The 12,074-nt window shown below is 48.7% G+C and overlaps 3 protein-coding genes across 3 annotated transcripts; 2 read left to right on the forward strand and 1 right to left on the reverse strand.

Moving 5' to 3' along the window:
- Positions 1 to 456: 456 nt before the first annotated feature.
- On the reverse strand, positions 457 to 1,551 carry TMEM258 (transmembrane protein 258). Its single transcript, XM_074885294.1, has 4 exons — positions 1,465 to 1,551; positions 1,259 to 1,368; positions 976 to 1,149; positions 457 to 603 (listed from the first exon to the last, which is right to left on the reverse strand). Exons 1-3 carry the CDS (start codon positions 1,465 to 1,467, stop codon positions 1,023 to 1,025), a joined length of 240 nt encoding a protein of 79 aa, XP_074741395.1. The 5' UTR covers positions 1,468 to 1,551; the 3' UTR covers positions 457 to 603; positions 976 to 1,022.
- A 103-nt stretch (positions 1,552 to 1,654) lies between these two features.
- On the forward strand, positions 1,655 to 4,220 carry FEN1 (flap structure-specific endonuclease 1). The gene is made up of 2 exons (XM_074885237.1): positions 1,655 to 1,687; positions 2,126 to 4,220. Exon 2 carries the CDS (start codon positions 2,127 to 2,129, stop codon positions 3,267 to 3,269), a length of 1,143 nt encoding a protein of 380 aa, XP_074741338.1. The 5' UTR covers positions 1,655 to 1,687; position 2,126; the 3' UTR covers positions 3,270 to 4,220.
- Positions 4,221 to 5,853: 1,633 nt separating this feature from the next.
- Positions 5,854 to 11,839, forward strand: LOC141950447 (olfactory receptor 5J3-like). The gene is made up of 3 exons (XM_074885248.1): positions 5,854 to 7,094; positions 7,784 to 7,975; positions 9,503 to 11,839. The coding sequence occupies exon 3, from the start codon at positions 9,528 to 9,530 to the stop codon at positions 10,494 to 10,496; it is 969 nt and encodes a 322-aa protein (XP_074741349.1). The 5' UTR covers positions 5,854 to 7,094; positions 7,784 to 7,975; positions 9,503 to 9,527; the 3' UTR covers positions 10,497 to 11,839.
- The last annotated feature ends 235 nt before the right edge of the window (positions 11,840 to 12,074 follow it).

Consider the following 12,074-nt stretch of genomic DNA (forward strand, 5'->3'; position numbering starts at 1 on the left):
GGCCAGAAACTGCTCTGCACACGCCCTTTCACCCAGAACAACCAGTACGTCCACCATCAGCTCCGGTTCTAGCATGGGAGGGCCCCAGCATGCGCTGCCAGGGGAAGCAAAGCACCTCAGAGTGGTGCCGTGTCCCTCTCCTGCTTTACAAGGGGCCACGAGCGCTGCTGGCTCGGGATGAGAATGGGCACAGCCTTCCAAAAAGAGGGGACACGATGGTAATGGAGGTGAGGGATATAAAAGCAGGCTTAGGAAGCAGCAGGAAGCACTTATTTTCTAGAGTCTAGCTGCACTAGGGTGCACGGTGGAACTGAAATGCTTCTGGGCATACAGAGCTGTGGAAATCAATGATAAACACTGGGCCCGTGCCAAAGCACATGGACCTTGTGCCAATATCAAAGTGGTTTGGAAAAGCCAGGTGAAAAAAAAGATCTAAGACAAACCCTGAGTCCAAAGGCAGGTGCATCACAGAGCTGGCTTTATTCAGGTTTAGTTTGTTGGGCTGGCAGAAGTCACTCGCCAGGAGCACAGCCCACACCTGATCCAGGCTTTGTCGTTGAAGTATAAAAGAAATACAAAAAGAGCTTCTGCCATGCTTCTCACCTGGAATGAGAGATGGAAGAGGTCGGTGAGACAGCGTTCCCCAGGGCCAGCCTCTGCACTATTAACACCACAAATGACAATACCCAGCAGACGCAATTCCCTGTGCCTCAAACGGGGATGGACGCCCGTTCTGCCCACAGTTAACATGGCCACGGACACACTCTCCAGCCAAGTTACCCAACAGCTGCTTTGCAGCTCGGAGCAGCTGCGATGCTTAAGCCCAAAGGTCGCTGCTGGGATGAGGCCACAGCCTTTTGCTCATCCTAACTTTGCACCCCAAAGAAAAATGGCTTTTGTAAAGCTCAGCTGTCACAGAGCTGCGTTTCCAGGATCCCCCCACACCCCAGAGCGTTAAGACCTCGGGCAGCTTACAGCCATCAGGATTCACGAGGCGCTACCGGTGCTCCTCCACCCGGGCCTCAGACGTAGATACCGACCCACAGCAGCAGAAAGAGGACGCCGAAGCCCATGAAGAGCGAGGCCACCAGCGAGATCAACAGCTCCTTATAGATGTCCCGTGTGTACTTGGTAGAAGTCACCTCGTAGCTGCAGCCCAGGGGTTAAGGTAAAAACGGAGGTAGAGTGAGGTGAGGGGACCACCCGCCTGCTCCCCTGTCCCACACACCCCCCCTCCCCACCTCCAGCCCGGGGATACACGAAAAACCAGGCGGTGAAAAACATGCCGATAGCCAGCAGCACCACGGTGAGGTGGGGGAAGACGGCCGGGTTCACCGGGCTGGTGTATCTGCTCATCGCCTCCAGCTCCTGCGGGGAGAAGGAGAAGGTGAACGGCGCCGCCAGGGGACGGGATGGGACGTCGGCCCCTGAGCGCGGCCGCAGCCCCAAGTCGCGACCACTCACCATGTCGCCCAAGTCCCGGTTCCCGCTCCGCTTCGACACGTCGCCGCCGCCACCACTGCCCGCCCTTCCTCCCTCCTTCCACCGGAAGCGGAAAGGGAGCGCAGGAACAGGGCATGCCGGGATGGGTGGGCGGGGCGAGTGGGAGCCGCTCGCTATTGGCTCCGCCGGCTCCCGGCGGGCATTGCGGCGGAGCGCGGGAGCGGTGGCGGGATCGAGCTGCGGGGTAATGGCGGCTGGGGGAGGCTGAGGCGGGCCGGGGAGGGGATAATGGCTGTTAGGGGAGGCTGCGGTGGACCGGGGAAGGGCATAATGGTGGATAGGGGAGGCTGAGGCCAGCCTGGGTGGGGGGAATTAATGGCGGCTGAGGCGGGCCCGGGGAGAGTATCTGCGGCCTGGAAGAGGCCGCAGCGGCAAGGTGGGGGGGTAATGGTGAGGCTGTGATTAGGAGAGGAGGATAACGACGGGCCGGAAGAGGCTGAGGTGGGAAGCAGGGCGATGGCAGCCAGCGGGGGCTGCACCCCATGGGGTAATGGCTTGCCACCTCCCTTTGGCCCCTGCTGTTTAGGTGGTACAGCACACCCACAGCCCTGCTGTGAACCCCCTGCGCCCCCCAGCACCGTGAGCTGAGCCTGATCCCAACATCCCCTTTTCTGTTCCCCAGGATGGGAATCCATGGCCTGGCCAAGCTTATTGCCGACGTGGCTCCTAGCGCCATCCGGGAGAATGACATCAAGTCTTACTTCGGCCGGAAGGTCGCTATAGATGCCTCCATGAGCATCTACCAGTTCCTGATCGCCGTGCGACAAGGAGCCGAAGTCCTTCAGAACGAGGATGGCGAGACCACGAGCCACCTGATGGGCATGTTCTACCGGACCATCCGCATGGTGGAGAACGGCATCAAGCCGGTTTACGTCTTTGATGGCAAACCCCCACAGCTGAAATCGGGGGAGCTGGCGAAGCGGACTGAGCGCCGGGCTGAGGCTGAGAAACACCTGCAGGAGGCTCAGGAGGCCGGGGAGGAGAACAACATCGAGAAGTACAGCAAGAGGCTGGTCAAGGTGACCCAGCAGCACACCGATGAGTGCAAGAAGTTACTAACACTGATGGGAATCCCCTACGTGGAGGCGCCAGGGGAGGCCGAAGCCAGCTGCGCTACCCTGGTGAAGGCTGGGAAGGTCTACGCAGCTGCCACGGAAGATATGGATTGCCTGACCTTTGGCAGTCCCGTCCTGATGCGGCATCTCACAGCCAGCGAAACCAAGAAGCTGCCCATCCAGGAGTTCCACCTGAACCGTATTCTCCAGGATCTTGACCTGACCTGGGAACAGTTTGTGGATCTCTGTATCCTCCTGGGCTGTGACTACTGCGAGAGCATCCGCGGCATTGGGCCCAAACGTGCTGTTGAGCTCATCAGGGAGCACAAAACCATTGAGAAGATTGTTCAGCAGATAGACACCAAGAAGTACCCTCTGCCCGAGAACTGGTTGCACAAAGAGGCCCAGAAGCTCTTCCTAGAGCCTGATGTTGTCAACCCCGACACTGTTGAGCTGAAGTGGACCGAGCCGAACGAAGAGGAGCTCGTCCAGTTCATGTGTGGGGAGAAGCAGTTCAACGAAGAAAGGATCCGCAACGGGGTCAAGAGGCTGAGCAAAAGCCGGCAGGGCAGCACGCAGGGCCGGCTGGACGACTTCTTCAAGGTGACAGGCTCCATCACCTCAGCCAAGCGCAAAGAGCCGGAGACCAAGGGGTCGGCCAAGAAAAAAGCCAAGACCAACAACGCCGCAAAGAGCAAAAAGGGGAAATAACCAGACTGGCCGACCACACCCCCCTCTGATTGGTTTTTATGCTCAACCAGGAATTTTAGGCTAATAGCAAATGGTCGTTTTTCTGTTCTGCGTGTTAGTGCTAGGAAGGATCCTGCTCAAGTGCTTCCCAACAAGGCTAAGTTAGTGAATCAGATAAGTGTCTTCCTGCGCAGCAGTAGTAGTTTATGAAGCGAGGAGAGAGCTGAAACAACCACAACATGGAGGGGTGAGGAACCAGGGGGTCCCGTTCAGCAGCAGCGTTCATCCATTTGAGACTCGATGAGACCACCAGGACCAGAGGTGATTCCCAGGCCGTGGAGTTAAAGGGAGGTGCTGATCACAAACACCCTCTCTGATTTAAGAAATAAAAGTGAACAGTTAGAGAGCAAACTGGGTACAAATGGTAAAATTTCTGCCTGACAATCCATCCAAAAAAGAGGTAGGTGCAAGCAGCAGAGGCTGAGGGAGAAACTGGGAGATGTGAATGGAAGGCAAGGTGGAGTTGGGAAGGAGACTTGAAATAAGGAGGTAAAATTCTCCCTTTGCTGAGGATTGGGTATAGGTTCATTCTTATTGTAGTCACTTTTCTTTGTTTAAAAAAAAAAAAGTTGTAATCCTGGTTCCAGCAAAGTTCTGCCTGCTCTGAGTGCTTAAAGCGAGGGCAAGCTGAGCTGAGACTGCAGCTCTCCAAACCTGAATTTGGCTGGTAGGTTCTGTTTGATGTTTAAAAAGAAAAATTGTCAGTAAACCTAGAATGGAAGCGTGTTCACTCCCTGGTTGCATGAGGCATCCTTCTGTGTTGTACACGCAGAGACAGGTCCCAGGCTAAGAAGAAAAAAGGATAGTGCCTCTTTTTTTTTCTTATTTTTTTCTGTATTTGCATAGCCTTTTCCTCTTACTTGTCTAAGCAATGTGCTGGGTTTTGTTTTCAGAATAAAATTTATACACAAATACGGTGTTTCTTATTCTCTGAAGAGGTGGCTTAAACCTTGCTGCTGAAGGCTGCACAGGTGAAGGAAAATCCCAGTTTTAGAGGGAAACCTGTTAGTGACAACAGCCAACAAGTCAAGCACAGGCCTGAATACAGGAAATTTGAGTTTTAAGCTTCTGGATGCTTTGTAGACATCAAAGATCTGTGGGTGAACTCTGCCAAGTTACAAAATAAGAAGCTGGGCTTGTTTTGCAGGGGAATTCCATTAACATTGCTAAAATAATCCTGATTTTTAAGCCACCTCTGAAATTTTCTTAAATGTAATGTGAAGAATGGCAGCAGCTGCTGCACGTGGAGCTTCTCGAGTTGGCTGGCTGCGACTTGCCGTGAGCGTGGGAAAGGGCACCCAGAGCAGAGCACCCAAAACTTGCAAGTCTCGGTGGTTTTTCACAGAGTCTTGGCTTAACCTTAATTCCAAGCCCTAAACTGGAGCTATTTTGGCAGGAGGAAGCCTGGATGTTTCCAGCAAGGGCAGCTGTAGCTGGTGTGCTTTGAGAGGGACATCTTCTCTCCATGAGCACTTATCCCATCACATTATTGGCAAAATCTGCACCCAGAGAGCCAGGAAAGTGCTGCAGGGAAAATCAGATTTAAAAATCAACTTGAGGGGTGATGTTTTAGCATATGGTCTGTATATTTATATACATAACTATATATATATTTAACAAGGCTTCTATCTGCAAGTATTTGTGCTTTCAGCCTGGAATCCTTGTCACTGAGCCACAAGCTTTTTTTCCCTCTGCTGGAAAAAACCTGCTCAGACAGTTTAAGTAACTTCTAAACGTCCTTTCACTGGTTTGTGCTTCCTGAGGGAGGAGTGGAGCCCAGGTGAAGGTCTCACTGCAGTCTTCCCCAGAGGCTGTAAGGTGCAGCCTTGCTGGGCAGGTTAGTTTGAAATCTTGGCTCTTCTGGGATGTTTCAGTGTCCACCATGTCCCCCTCCCTCTGCCTGTCCTCCCCCTCCCAGGTACCCTCCACCCTCATTACCTTCCATCCAGATTTACGCAGTCACCAGGGTGAGTTATCCCTACACTGTTACAACACATAGTAGGCTATACTACTGGTACAGGACAGTATATATGATATAGAGTAGCCCATAGTGTATGTTCTGTAGTGGGATATATAGTAGGCTATACACTTATGATACACAGGAGACTATCTACTACATGAGTTTCAAATGATAAAGATACTTATCTTTTGAAATGTGTTTATTACATGTAGAAAGCTGTCAGTGAAAAGGGATTGAAATTTTTATGACGTTGCTAAGATCTCTGTTGTGCTTAACTGATACTAGCCCAGGAGTCACCGTGGTTCAGACATTTTATCTACTCACATTTCATTACTTTATATTATGTTATTTCATTTCAAAGTGCAGTAATGACAAAAAGCTTAGGATTGTGTTTGCTTGATGTGTACTCTCTTAAATGTTTCAATCTGTAATTTGTCCTAACAGGAGCTTCATAATTAAATAATCCTGTTTTATCTGTGAATACCTTGTGACCACGTGGAAAGGTACAGTGAAATTCTTTTGTGGTAAGGAAATTAGTGATTAAAAAAAATAGTATTTGGAAGTAAGAGTCAGGAAAATGCTTATAGCAAGGAAGTACACTGTCAGCAGCAGGAAAAAAAACCTGCAAACTTGCTGTTTTCAACCTGACCCTGGTCTCCATAACTGGTTTCAGAGTCCTTCTTCATCCTGCCCACTTCTTGCTGACCTGAACAGCATTTACCTCATCACGTTATGACATGTCACGTTGTTACGATGCCAAGAATAGTTCAAGGAATGAGATGGGAATGATGGAACATTTCTAAGAAAGTTTAACTGCTTTTTCACATACCTTTAATTCGCTTAAAGAACATTAAAAGTTTGCTGCCTATCCTTTTGTCAAGGGATGCACACAAAGTGGCCTTTAAGTGACTAATTTCTCTAATGAGCCTGAAGTAAAATCATGCACACGATCACCCTGATGACAGAAACGCACTTCAGTGTTTGTGCACTTGGCCTGTGCTGTTACACCCAGGTACACGTTGTGCTTCGTACCTTTGGGTTGAAATGCATCTTCCCCTCTGTGGCTTCCCTTGGGGCGTTTGGTGAAGGATGCAGGAGGGATCTCCAGCCACAGAGGTGATCTTGAACTTCAGAAATCAGGTTTTTCTAAGTCCAAGCCATGAAAACTATTACACGTGCAGGGAGGGAAAGTGATTTCTGTGCACGTTTGACTTTGGTTACAGCACTCACGCTTTCAGCTACCTTCAACTGGATAGTTTAAGTGAAGCTCTGAAATTGCACAGTTCAAACAGGAGAATAAATTCCAAACCCTAGCATCCTGTTAAGTGTTATTTAGCACACGCATATGGCTTCTTTCCCACCTGTGGCTCAGCACAGATGAAAACTTCCCCCCCTCCACATCAGCACTGAGCAGAGAGGTTAATGAGCCTTGCACAGTAGCTGTGGGGGACAGGACCCAAGTCCAAACTCCTTCCAGACTCTTCTGAGAGTTCCTAATGATCCCCTCCGTGGCTGGCGTGAAGCTCTTTGCTCACCTCAGATTTACTTCAGGGATTTTTTTAGTGATGAGGGCCAAAGAAGTAAATAAACCCAGAAGCTGTCACCCTGCACAAGCTCCTCTGGGACAGTGTCACCACCCACTCTGGTCAAAAACCGGGTGCCACGCGCTCGGTCTCACTTTGGAGCGTCACATCTGCAAAGTGCTGCTTCCCTCCTCCTGCAGCACCAGTCATTTGAAGAATGGGGGAAAACAGGTCACATTTCTTCTTTTTGCCTTAGGACGACGCACACATCGCGTGCAAATCTCAGAAGGATGCATCTGGAGGGTGGGTAAGAATGTGGTGTTATACAGGAAAGCAGGATTGTAGGCACAGGCTTCAAATGTAGAGCAAGATTAAAGCCCCCCAGCATGCAAGTTTACTGATCCAGGGCAAAAACTCCATTAGCAGAATAGACCTAAACTGTATTTTCCATATGTCTGACTTTCTAAGCATTATCTTCAGAGCTTTCTAAGTATTTGTCCCCATCTTACTGTGATAAAACCTCTGAGAAAACATTTGAAAAGCTGCTCTTCTGCCCTGAACATGTGTAAACTGAACAGGGAAGACAGCTGGAAGATGAGCAGGACTGCGCTATGCAGCAGCACGGAAAGCCCCGTAGCCTGGGAGCGTTACACGGGGCTCAGCCCGTGAGGAAATAGTCTTCAAGATATTTCTCTAGAAAGAATAAAAAGACACTGCAAAGCTTAGAGCAACCTTCTGCTTCTGCCTGTGCTGCAGTATCATTCCTCATTTGCAGAAGGCGAGAGCTTGGTCCCAGCAGTAGGGTTGGGTGGATCTGTTACGGATTTTTTGTATATAAGGATGTTTGTTCTCAAAAGATGTGAAAGGGAAAAGCAGCTGCAGCCAAAACCTAGACATATCCTACCAACTATTTCTATGTTGGAACCTCATAAATATTTGTAAAGTGAAAACTGTCTGTTAGAGATACATGTAAGAATCTGGTTTTGTACCAGAGAAGTGGAGAGCAGCGATATATCTGAAGCGTGAGACAGCCACCCTGAGGGGAACCGCTAAACCCAAGAATGACGATTAAGTAACACACTCGGTGGCACCAGCTGCGTGAGCAGAACTGCCAGGCATCACCCACGGCACCTGTGCAGCCCCGGGACTGTGCTGCAGGGGGAACAGCAACATCCCCTGTTTCGGTAAGTCCCAATCGCACCTTTACAAAAGGTATTACAAGTAGCTTTGAACCTCAGGAGCCAGCTGAGCATTTGGTCTTGTTATTTCAGAGAAATAGTTTATCCTCTCTCCCTGCTGCAGGAGGGGAATTGCAGGGATGATCCATGCGGAAGAGGTTTTACTGATGGGGTGGTTGATTAAAGCTTGGTCCCAGCAGTGGGGTTGGGTGGATCTGTTATGGATTTTTGTACATAAAGATGTTTGAGTGTTCTCAAAAAAATGTTCATTTAGTGGAAAAGCAGCTGCAGCCAAAACCTAGAAATATCCTACCAGCTATCAATCTTTTGCTCAGATTTTGCTCTTTCCCTGTTCTTCAGCTCAAGTACCACACCATCGCCTGCCTGCTTTGTAGTTCATGTTGTTTTCACTACCAGTTGGGGTTTTTCCGCCTTATATTTTCTGTTCTAAACAAAGATTTCCACTACTATCACACTGATAATATTGTTAATTAATACCAGTACCACTATTGATACCAGAAGCAAGTCTTTCAGGATTCCTAACATCTGCTGTGCTCTGCTAGAAAGAGTAACTGGCACTGGAGGGGCTTGATTAGAAAAAAAATCCTGGGTGCAAGGTGGTGTGGGGTTCAAAAATAAAGGCACCAGTTTTCTTTCTGCTATATGGAGCCTTCTGATAAGTGGTTTGTTTATTTTTTTTCCCTCGCCTCCTGGATTCCCATGAATACAGCTAACAGCTTTCTATTACATATATAACACATCATGTACAATTCATTTCTCAGTCTCACAATTGTGAAAAGCAGCCTGAAAATGCCTTCCTTCCCTACCTTGAGTGGAAAAAAAACATGTAAATAATAGTTGAGCTGGAGCAGATAAAAAATTTGAGTGTAATAAAACCCTGTTTCACTGTGATTTGCAACACTGGGGGGAATATTTCCCTCTGTGCTGGAACCTGACCAAGATTATCGACAGAAATGTGGCAGCTCAGCCTGTTCTTGCTACACTTGACCAGGAATTTCTGTCCCAGGCTGCCAAGTGACCCTCCCAAGTGCCCCGCAGCTCGCTTGCTGAGTTGGTGTGAGCAGCTGGGGCAAAGCTGAGCAGAGGGCACGGCGCATTTGGGGCACCCAGGGTTGGCATAACTCATTTTGTTCAGTCTTCTCATGAAGAAAATTAAATACACTCCCTTTTTCTGCCTCCTATTCTAATGAAGCAAGGTGACAGGTTAAATTCTTCACTGCTTCTCCAGTTTTCAAATCATTCAATATTGGTTGTTTTTTTTTAAAAAAAAAATATTTTTTTGATTCAGCCTCCTGATTAAAGGGAGTAAGGACAAAATGCAATTTCTGAAAGGTTTTGGATGAGTTGCTCTGCCTGTGAGGATTTATTGAGACCCTAAGCACAGGTCGATGTTATCTCAAGTATCAATGTACTTTCAACGGACAGCCTAACGGAGCACGTGCTGTTAGCAGCATCCTCAGCAGTCCGTGCCATCGCTCTTCTCTATTTCACTCTTTCTCCTCCTTCCGACAGGTGTGCTGCTACGAAGAGCAGTAATATGGCTCAAGGCAATCACACCATGGTGACCCACTTCATCCTCCTAGGACTGACAAGTGAGCCTAAGCTGCAGACTCCTCTCTTCTTCATCTTCTTCACGATTTCTCTCATCACACTGATGGACAATCTTGGGCTGATCACGCTGATCAAGACAAACCCCCAGCTGCACACCCCCATGTACTTCTTCCTCTGCAATCTGTCTGTTGTTGATCTTTGCTACTCCTCTGTCTTCTCTCCAAAGCTGCTTGTTGGCTTCTTGGTGGAAAAGAAAACCATTTCTTACTCTGCCTGCTTTGTCCAGCATTTCTTTTTCCTTGTGTTTGTGACCACAGAGGTGCTCTTGCTGGCTGTGATGGCATACGACCGCTACGTAGCCATTTGCAACCCACTGCTCTACGTTATTTCCATGCCCAAGAGGGTCTGCATTCAGCTGGTGGCCGGGTCGTACCTTGGGGGGATTTTGAACTCATCAATCCAAACGTGCTGCTTGCTGCTGTTGCCTTTTTGTGGACCCAACGTCATCAACCATTACTTCTGTGACACTAACCCTCTGCTGAAACTCACCTGCTCTGATGACCACCTCAACGAGCTTTTGCTTGTAACCCTCAACGGGACCATTTCCATGTCTGTGCTCATCATCATCCTCATCTCCTATGTGCACATCCTCTTCTCAGTCCTGAGGATGAGGTCTGCCGAAGGAAGGCACAAAGCCTTCTCCACCTGTGCCTCCCACCTCCTGACTGTGACCTTGTTCTACGTGCCCGCAGGGCTGAGCCACATGCAACCAGGCTCCAAGTACTCGCTGGAGATGGAGAAAGTCACCGCCCTGTTTTATACCCTGGTCATCCCGATGCTCAACCCTCTGATCTACAGCTTGAGGAACAAGGATGTCAAGGATGCACTTAGAAAAGCAACAGCAAATAATATTTTTGTGAGTTGCCTGCTGACCAAACTGACCCCAATCAGTTGATAAAACCCCTGCTGCTTCCCTTTTTTAAAGTCTTAAGTCAGCTGTCCAGAGGAGTAAGGAACAACTTCTATTTACAGAAGCAGGTACAGCAAATTTTAAGCATGCTTTAAAATCTGCAGAGACTCAATGTTACCAAACATCCAGCCATTACAGGCCTCTGATAAACATTTCCTTGTCATCTCTTGGGGTTTTTTCCTGTAAAATGATGTCATATCATGGGAGGTGGTAAAAATAAGCTCATAAGGAATTTCCCTCTTAAGCATAGCTTCTAAAGAAGTTGCACTGATTCCTCCAGAGGCAAGTTTAAGGACTGGAGGCTTTTGGGGAGGTATATCCAAAAAACACCACCAAAAAAGCCACCACACACCTCACTTTGGGCTAACTACAAGGAAAAAAATTTCTTTTGCTTCCAGGGGAATGTGCTATGGAAAGTAAGAAAAGGGAGGAGAAGCAGAGACCACTGAGCTGCTGGGGGATGAGAGCAGCAAGTGCTGTGCTCTAGCATCAGGAAGATGCAAAATCGGTGAGTGACCAGAACGCCCCAGCATGGCTGTGTCTGTGCTGAAAAACCTCGGCTGCTTTGCCTCCAGCCCTGGAGGGACCTTCCACCGTGCAGCTGGGAGGTTTCCCTGCTGAACTCCCAGGCATTTTCCTCCCTGGGGGATGAAAGCTGCAGCTTGTCTCTGCCTGTACCCAACAGCATAGCAGGGCTCTTGGCCACCCGTGTGGATCTCATCCTACACCTTGCTTCCTACAGCTGCAAGACGTTTAACTCAGCCAAACAGGTTTGTTCTGTGAGAGAAACAGGCTTCATCTTCCATCTGCTTTAGGAGGAGAAGCAGCAGCAGCTGGGAGTGGTATTTCTCCCTATTAGCAAGGAGTTTAGCAGGATTGACTGTAACTAGCAATGAAGAAATTTCTCCCCGCTATTTTCTTGTCATGGGGTGGTTGTAAATTATATTTCCTCCCAGCTGACTCTTCCCCAAGACAGCTGTAAGGCTGAGAAGGTGCCACGAAGGGATGCTGCAGAATCTCATGCTCTCCAGAGCAGAGACAACTGACCATGACCCAAGAGAGACCCTGAGCAAGAACTGGGATGCCACATCCCCACAGAGAGAAGAGCGAGGTCACCTGTCACTTAATGTTAATTTGTACATGGCTGCATCTGAGTTAGTCCAGACATTGTTTTTTTCATAGCAAAAATAAAAAATAAATACTCCTAGCATGATTTCTTTTAGATGGCAATAGAAGCCATGACCTAAGCACACCCACTGTATTGTGATACCAATAATCCAAACCTTTTTTTTTTTTTAATCTCAGATGCAAGATTGTGGATACCTTGTATAGAGTAAAATAAAAATCTGTCCAGAGCATGCAGCTGAGCAGGGGCCATTTTTCTTAAGAGCCAGCCTCAGGAAAAGGTGGGGGGCAGGAGATCTTTGTAACACTTACCTTCCGTAACAGCTTGCTTTATCCTCAGCTTGGACACTACAGGGTCTTGTCTCACGTTAGGAGTTGTTCACTCTATTTGCATAATGCAACATGGCTCGGGGAGCAGCGAGGACCAGTTACTCCCTA

The sequence above is a fragment of the Strix uralensis genome, chromosome 15 (assembly GCF_047716275.1).
Source record: "Strix uralensis isolate ZFMK-TIS-50842 chromosome 15, bStrUra1, whole genome shotgun sequence".
NCBI lineage: Eukaryota > Metazoa > Chordata > Aves > Strigiformes > Strigidae > Strix > Strix uralensis.